Source organism: Takifugu rubripes, chromosome 19 (genome assembly GCF_901000725.2).
Source record: "Takifugu rubripes chromosome 19, fTakRub1.2, whole genome shotgun sequence".
Classification (NCBI taxonomy): Eukaryota; Metazoa; Chordata; class Actinopteri; order Tetraodontiformes; family Tetraodontidae; genus Takifugu; species Takifugu rubripes.
In genome coordinates, this window is record NC_042303.1 from 10798509 (window position 1) to 10807163 (window position 8655).

An 8655-nucleotide genomic window follows, 5' to 3' on the forward strand; every position below is an offset into this window, starting at 1 on the left:
AAGACTGAAAGAAATCGCTGCAAAAACGCATATTTAATCATTTCTAATAAAAACGAGTAATAGAATTACACAGGAAAACAAAAACTAATTACAGAGGCAGTGTTACAAAATTATTTTTAGTAAAACGTCAAGAATCAGCATAAATCCCACCTGACTAAAAACCCATAGTTTCAAAAATGTGATCAAAACCTTGTTCTGGCCATATTTAAAGAAATTAGTACTCCAAATTTGACTAAGAAACACCTTAAAAGTTCATCTGAGCCGCCCAGGCCTCATTTTGCTGTTTGGTTTAATCCTCAGCCACCTCACAGGAATTCAAAGTCATGAGTACCTGCGGGTTCTGACCATGTGGCGTCTCCACCTCTCGCTCTCCGTTGTCCATTTTCATACCTTCAACTCCAGGAACACGATTCTTTTGGCCACAACTTCCTCGCCGTATTTGTCCCGCAGCTGCTCCCGAATGGCCGCATCGCCTGACACCAGCAGGTCGTCGTCGCAGCAGTGCCAGCGCGGCCTTGAGCTGAGAGGGTTCAGAAGCAGAAGCCGAGCCTCCGAGAAGTCTCCGCTGGTCTTCAGCAGAGCTTTAGTCACGCTGACCAAGTCCTGCAGCACAAACGGGGAGATCTCACCTCATTTTGATGAAGCCATCTAAGTCATTTAGCACCAAGTTGAAGTGGTAAAATCACAAGAAGGTGTCGCTCACCTGTTTTGTCTCGCACATTAGCTCCGTAAGTCGCTGTTTGTCATCTTCCAGCTGAGCCTGCGTTGGTGAAACGTTGGAGATGGTCTTCACCGGTGGCTGCAGGTTAGATCCGGCTGGAGCCAGGCGGTCACCTGAAGAGGCCTGAGAACCGCCTTCCTCCTGAGTTTCAGTGTCAAAAATGAACAGGTGGGCCCTGGACATCGCATCGACGGCCTCTACAGTGCCCCCTGGTGGTTGACAGGCGTTACTCGGGGCCTGAGTCTCCTGTAAGCTCTCCTGAGGACCCGTTTCAGGTTCAGAGGTTGACTGTGGGGAGGCAGCTGTGTCTTCTGTAATTAAAGGAGGTTCTGTTTCTGTGGGGTCCTTCATGTCTGTTTTAGCTGGATTATCAGCAGCTTCCTCATCAGACTGCAGGAACAGAAGATAAGGGCAGAAGAAAATGACTCTGTCCACATAATAGGCCCACTCACAATATTGCTCATCTTTATCATATTGTACAAATTTGATTCTTAACCAGTAATCTTACATCACTGCTATCTTCAAACTCCTTAGTGGCCATCTCAAGAATCCCCAAGTTCCTCTTCTGCTTGCTCTTTGCTTTCTGTGGTGCAGGTTCTACAAACAATGAAATGACTCTTCTATTGATGGTGTCATCACGTTGGACTGCTTCACATTGATGAATGTAAAACTAACCTGTCTCAGGAGCAGAGGCTGCCCTGAAGGCCTTATTAGGACTCTCTGAAATTCTCTTTCCTCTGGCTTTCTTAGAAGGTGGCTGTTCCACTCCTCTGTCCTTTTGAAGATCAATCTGGGCAGCTGATTTGGTCCTCTTCGATCGCTCCTCGCCATTTATGGATGATCTGAGGTTTCTGCTGTACTGTTTTGGTGACGGGGACTTGTCAAGCTGAAGGGGCCTGCGGGGTGACCGTCGCTGCGGAGTTACCGACCCCGGGGAGGACGTGAGCTTCTTTTTTTTCTGTGTAAAGGAATCAGGCTGAGCTGGAGAGGACTCCTCTGGCACGGGTTCTTTTTGTGGAGAGACAGCTCTTTCTGGTTCTGCTGTCTCAGAGGGAGCTGGTTCATGTTGTTGGCAGTCAGATGTTTCCGCTTCAAGGGTGTCCTCTGGATTACTGACAGGTTGTTCCGCCTTTGAGTCAACGGCTGCTATTTTTTCTTCTGTGCAGATGGGCATTTCTACCTGCATGTCTTCAGCTGATGGAGCTGGCACTTGAGTCTGTCGGAGAAAAATCTGTTTAGTTCCTTTCCCCTATTCCACCCATGTCTCAAGCTATACTCTGGTTTTCATTTAAAATGTGAGTTTGAGTCGGAGCCTCTCTAATAACACTGATTTTAGTCAACATTGAAAATGTTGCCGTTCATTAAAGATTTAACTGTACGATAGCCCCATCTAGTGGCCAATATGGGGAAGGACTATGGCGCATTTAACTGATATTTTACATCTGTTTTTAAATTCTATCCTTGAGCTCTAAAATTATTTTTTATTTGTTAAAATATGCTGAGAAATGCATAAATTAAGACTCGACAAAACATGGGTCAACAGTTTGATCGCCTCTGCTTCAGTTTCCACCTCTGTTGTTGCCATCTCCAAACCCTCAGATTGTTTCTTTGCCAGACAGACTTTGTAGCGGCATTTCATTGACTGCCAGCTGTGGCTGGTCAAGCGCTCCTTCTCCATTTCTTGCCAAATACGGTTTCCCCCAGCGTCCATCTTGTGTTTGCTGACATAACTGAGAATAGCAGCATCTTCTTCCGCTGTATAAGAAAGCCTGCCTGTTTACAATCAAACAATAGATATGAATTGTCTTAGAGAATTCAGATATATGAGCTGTTTTCTTTTGAGTGCTGCCCAAATGTCCTATAAATGTTATAATTCCTACCTCCATGAGCTCTATGTTTGGTGTTTAGCGCAGCAGAAGACCCAGGAGCTGTGACGGGATTTAGCCTGTAGCTCTCTACATCCAGCTGCTCGTTGTTCTTGATGCAGTCAAGAATGTATTGCGTGGACACATACCTTAAGAGAAAGAACATTTGTGGTTTTCTAGATCATGTACAAATGAACCAGAAATTTACTATCCACAAAAACTATTGAACACATGGAGTTTTATATTCACAATTGGATGCATCGCAACAAGTAAAAATTTAAGTATATTTTCAAATCGACAACTGCACTTTTTATTGCCTGTGTGCGATAGGACGGATTTAGATCTACCTGATGTCAGCTTGTCATGACTGACAGCCATGCACTTTTGAACTAGCCCAGGGGTCGACAATCCAAAATGTTGGAAGAGCCATATTGGACCAAAAAAACAAGAAACAAATCTGTCTGGAGCCGCAAAAAATTAAAAGCCTTATATAGGGCTTATAATGAAGGCAACACATGCTGTAAGTGTCTATATTAGCTGTATTCGCTTACGTTCCAAATGATAAGTAGGCTACAAACACATAATGATGAAATGTTTATTTTCCTCGCAGCGCATCCTGGAGAGGATGATGCACCACGTGGCCACTCTGCTGTACGATGGCGCTTCAAGTTTAACTTCCAATATAATGAGATGTTAAAATTAAATATTTATTATACACATTTATACAGCATTGGAAAACTTTAAGAAAGTTTGTCACGTTTTTCCTCCTACCAAAATTATATTAAAACAATTTCCATTTTCATATTTTTGAAAAAGCTCCAGGCGCTAAAGAGCCGCGGGTTGCCGACCCCTGAACTAGCCAAACTGGGTTAATAGGACTTCTCTTGTCCTAAGAACCTTTAGCTTCAGGTAGCACCCACCAGTGAGTGGCATTTTCAGGAATGGAGCTTCCTGCCGCGGGATCGATCAGCAGGATCGAACCCGGCTGCTGGACACTGCACAACACCCCTCCTCCTGCCACGATCAGCGGCTGGAGTTTACGTTTGACGGGGCCCGGACACAAGAAGAAGTTCATAGGTTGGCCATCCACATCCATGAACAGAACCGGGGAAATTTCGGAATTTGTGACATCTTTCTGCTTAAACACCATGGTCCAATATTCCACCTGGATACAACACAGAACTAGAGAAATTGGAGAGGGCAGAAATTAATGTACAGAAATCAAGCGATATCGTGTGGGACTTGCATTTGTTGTGTACACGTCGGTTTACACCATTTACAGGGTAATCGATTTTCTTACTCCATAGATAACGCCAAAAAAAAAACCAAAACAAACACGCCGTCTGCAATGACAGCAATACCAAATTACTTTTTATGCACAAGATGGATGATGGACGGATAAAGTAATAGCATAGATGTTTATGATAGTGTAGATACTTTCTAGATGAAACTCAGAATTCGTATTACCGATGTCTTATATCGAAGGATTTGCCGCCGGATCCACAGGATAGAAAAACAATCTTCTTCCGGGTTTGCAACTTCTTCATGGAACGCAACTAAGTAGTATTGTATTAGCGCCCCCTAGTGATCACAAATAAATATAATACTCGAACTCCAAAACAATGCTTCATGTTTAGTATTTCGTTTTCATATTACTATTATATGATAATTATTCACCGTAAACTATACATATTATGCTATATATATGTATATATTAAAAAATGTCTTTCTCCTGCCTCCTTCCTTCAACGGCTGGGGAGTCTGAGGGTTCTGTGCAGGATCTTAGCTGTTCCTAGGACTGCACTCTTCTGGACAGAGATCTCTGATGTGGTTCCTGGTATCTGTTGGAGCCATCTACTGAGCTTGGGTGTCTGCCCCTAGTGTCCCAATCACTACTGGGACCACTGTTGCCTTCTCTCTATCTCCTCTTTTTTTCCTTGGTATTTTTCCAGCTTCTCGTGTTCCTTCTTCCTGATGTTGCTATCACTTGGGATTACTACATCTATCACCACCACTGTCTTCTGGTGTTTATCCACCACCACTATGTCAGGCTGATTGGCCACCACCATCTTGTCAGTCTGGATCTGGAAGTCCCACAGGATCTTGGCCTGCTTGTTCTCCAGCAATTTGGGGGGTGTCTCCCACCTGGACCCTGGGACCTCCAGTCCATACTCAGTCCAGATGTTCCTGTACACTATGCTAGCCACCTGGTTATGCTGCTCAATGTATGCCTTGCCTGCCAACACCTTGCACACAGCTTTCCTTGCCTTGATGTCCGTGGCTCGTATCTCTTCCAGTGGCCAGGGTATTATGCCAGCATGATTACTGGCAGTGCGTAGGTGTTTATGGCCTGGGTCTTATTCTTAGCATTCAGCTGACTTTTCAGAATCTGCCTTAACCTCTGGAGATATTTGGCTGGGGCTGACCTCCCAGCTGCCTCCTCATGGTTACCATTTGCCTGTGGGATCCCCAGGTATTTGTAACTGTCCTGCACATTGGTGATGTTCCCTTCAGGTAGTTCAACCCCGTCAGTTGCAATCACCTTTCCTCTTCTAGATATCATCCGCCCACATTTATCTAGTCCTAATGACATCCTGATGTCTTTGCTGTAGCTCCTAGTGAGGTGAATCAGAGAGTCAAATTCACGCTCGTTCTTGGCATACAGCTTGCAGGAGGGACAGGGCATCTCCTTGATATATGCCACATCTGATGCTCACCTGCGCAATTGGCTTTGAGTTGGCCTCCAGAGTCGTGTTCCACAGCTTCATGGAGTTCTGGATAAACTCTTAGTGTCCTGTTGATGTTATACAGCTTTAGGCACTCGAGTATCCATGTGTGCGGCATTGAGTTATAGGCTTTCTTGTAATCAATCCAGGCAATCCTTCTGGGGGTCCTTCATTATGAGGACAGTCCGGCCTTGGGTTAGCCACTCTGGGTGGTTCCCTGATGTTAGCGGCTGGTTTACCTGTGCTACCAGGCATTCATGGAGTGCAGTCAGCTTCTTAAGCCGGTTGACGTGGATCTCATTGGGCCCTGGTGCTGTCCAGCTCTTCATTTTGGACACTCTTGTTTGGATGTCTGCTAAGGTGATGACTACTGGGTCTTGTTCTGGAAGTTGGTTGTGCTCTGTCTGCAGGTCTTGCAGCCATTGGGCATGAACAGCCAGATGGAGCAAATGGAGAAGGCTAGAGGCAAAAATCATGGCCACGTGGAGGGAAGAAAAAAAAAAAATATATAGTTTCTTACACAATTTCTCTACTAATATTCCTTTAAATTTGTGTAGGAATAAATGAGGCCTTTATTTACTGCATCTACACATTTATGCATTAAGGGTAACTTCACATCCTCCTTCAAACTTATAAATAACACACACACAGTTTAAAATAGTGTTGATAAAAGAAAAGCAGACTCAACAGACCTCTGGAATTTAAAACATAAGCGTAGGCTCCAGTGGGAGAAATTATGTTTGATGAGCTTGAATCTCCCCATGAGATCTCATATTCAGTCTCACACAGGTTTAATATTTTTGTGCTCTTGTATAAAAAAGAGAAACATGCTCATTTATTTGGACATAGAAAAGCCCAGTGTTAATTTTAATTCTTCATTTAGAAAGAAAAGGGAAGGAATTGGGCTGGCCTGTTTACAGGAGGTCTTACTGACCTCGCCTCCTTCACAGTCCTGACAGCAACCTTATTGTTATTGGCTCCTATTGTTCCTTTCTGTCTTCAGCTCAGCTGTCAACCAGCTGAAACAATATAACAGGTCCAGAGGTCCAGAAACTCCTAAGAAACATTCGGTGGGTATGTTTGCGAACAATCTGTAGTGATCTGACAGTCACTCCTGTTATCCATCTTTGACCTCTGCCTTCAAATATTCCCCCCTTTCCTAATCTGTCATCATAAAAAGGGCTGATGTCAAATAGGTTTTACGCTGCAGTGTGATTGTAGCCTGCAGAGGGAGATATTACACAACTGCACAAACTGTCAGTTACCCATCAAACGTAAACGTCTTACTGATCACTCACACCAACTTGAAATGAGTAGAATTATAAAAATAACCCCAACAAAGTCAATTATTAATGAGTTCTACTCACAGTCTTCATTCAAATATCCTATTAAGGCAACTTTAAAACCCTCCTTGGTGTGGTGAGGCTGTTTGAGGTGAGTCCACCTGAAAGAAAATGTGGAGATAAAGTTCCTGCACAGGTCAAGGCACTTTGCTTTACACAAAATGGACTTCAAATCAGTTTGTTATCTGATCATACATTATTTTCTCTCTATGTTTGAGAACATTCTTACAGGATAGTGCCTGAATGGTTAACTTACCAGTGAAAAAAGACTGGAAAAATGGGAATTACGTTCAATATGTGAATGCCAAAAAATTCCAAAAGATAATAACTTGCTTGCTTTCTGAGAGCCGTGCTAGTCTATGTTGATGTATTTATGCTAAGCTAACATTAGCTGACTACTCCATATAGAAAGAAGGTGATTTTACGCTGATTAGCGGATTTTTACTTCTTTTTTTATTGTTTTGGTGTATCACGCGTGATACACCAAAATGTCAAGACGGAAATTTCACAATGGAAAATTAAACCAAATCACTTGTGCTTTTGTGTTCACATGACAAATTACTTCATCTGAGTCATATGACTTGCCTAATTTAACCAGGTCACACTCTAGTGCACTACACCAACGTCACACTCGGGTCTCATTCAAAGTTAATGAATGAGTGAATGACTCTGGAAAAGCAGACAGTTAAACCTGACATCACGCAGAGTCTGAGGTGAGGTTGCTTGAGTGCGCTTCATTTATGTAATTGTCCCTGTTTGAACAACACTATAGGACTGCCAATGTGGTCACAAAAGTACACAATTTCACCTTATAACTGTTCATTGTGGTTTATTTAACAAAAGTTTTAGTTGATGTAGATGAAAAAAAGGAGTAAAAATTTAGACTTTTGCACTTTTAAATCTTTCATTCTTGAATCAAAATGATCCAAACAACATTTTAACATTTGTCCCACTTCAAGTTATAGTTGAATTATGCACACAAAAGGTGACATTCAAATTTTTTGTATTAATAAAGAAAATAATGAAAATTACAGTTTTATATCAGTAATTGACCACAAATCAAAGACAGCTGGAAAATAACACATTTTATATTAGACATATTTGATGCTGAACACTGATTAGTTACGATTCTTAATCAAGTTTTTATAGATTTAATGTGTAGACTTTAGTGGAAACAGTCAGTGATTTGTGTTGTTTGTCTCACAGTAGCAGGTGGATCCCTTCAGAAATGTGGATCCACTCGCAGATACCACACCCTGGTGGGAGTTGAATTCCTCTCCGGTCCGGAAAAACAAAAGAGGTTAAAGGAAAGCTGCCGTTTCTTAAGGAAATTAGACTAAAACAAAACCTCCTCGACTCAATCGAAGCCGGTGTCACTGGAGAGCAGAAATAAACTTTGTGGGAAAAAAATGAAACTGGCAGATCCCCAGCTCAAGAATCTTGGCAGTGTCCGGGCAGCGGAGAGCTCAGCCGTAACAAAACGAGGATCTGCTGAGTCAACATAAAAAGCCCCGCATTTCATAACCATCATCGGCCATTCAGGAGGGCTGTCATCATCTTCAGAGCCAGAAGTCCTCCCACCATCATCTCCCAATCCAGACTGTTATTTTTAGAGTTTTTAACATTCTCACGCTCCGACTCTAATCTCATCTTCTTTTTTCTTTCCTACAGCTCATCCACGTTCCTCATGTTCCTTCACAGATCATCTCCCAGTGTCTTCCTAAAGTTATTTCTGTCTGACTCACACATACATCTAAAATTTTAACTTCAAGGACAGATTGGCTTTGACATATGACAATAATCCTCTTCCCTTTATCTTCCTCGGTACTTTTTGGTCGGATCGCCTATGCTCTGTAGAAGGCTACAGACAAACATGGACTTTTACTTTTACTAGTTTTCATTTACATTTACTAGTATTGATGAGGTTGACTTTGACTTTTACCTAACAATTTTCAATTTATGATTCTTACTTTCATGGAAGAACAAGTGTTAGTAGTTTT

The 8655-nt window shown here is 42.5% G+C and overlaps 1 protein-coding gene across 3 annotated transcripts; it reads right to left on the bottom strand.

Annotated features, from left to right (window-relative positions):
- Nucleotides 1-14: 14 nt before the first annotated feature.
- On the bottom strand, nt 15-4163 carry LOC101080073 (telomeric repeat binding factor 2, interacting protein). Of its 3 annotated transcripts, XM_029826684.1 has the most exons (9): nt 4054-4111; nt 3833-3929; nt 3507-3751; nt 2602-2735; nt 2292-2494; nt 1397-1937; nt 1230-1318; nt 704-1111; nt 15-603 (listed from the first exon to the last, which is right to left on the bottom strand). In XM_029826684.1, exons 3-9 carry the CDS (start codon nt 3734-3736, stop codon nt 385-387), a joined length of 1824 nt encoding a protein of 607 aa, XP_029682544.1. In that variant the 5' UTR covers nt 3737-3751; nt 3833-3929; nt 4054-4111; the 3' UTR covers nt 15-384. The 3 variants fall into 3 exon arrangements, with proteins under 3 accessions (XP_029682544.1, XP_011612302.2, XP_011612304.2); XM_011614000.2 differs by lacking the exon at nt 3833-3929 and having other exon boundaries at nt 3507-3768; nt 4054-4163; XM_011614002.2 differs by lacking the exon at nt 3833-3929 and having other exon boundaries at nt 4054-4134.
- Between the last annotated feature and the right edge of the window lie 4492 nt (nt 4164-8655).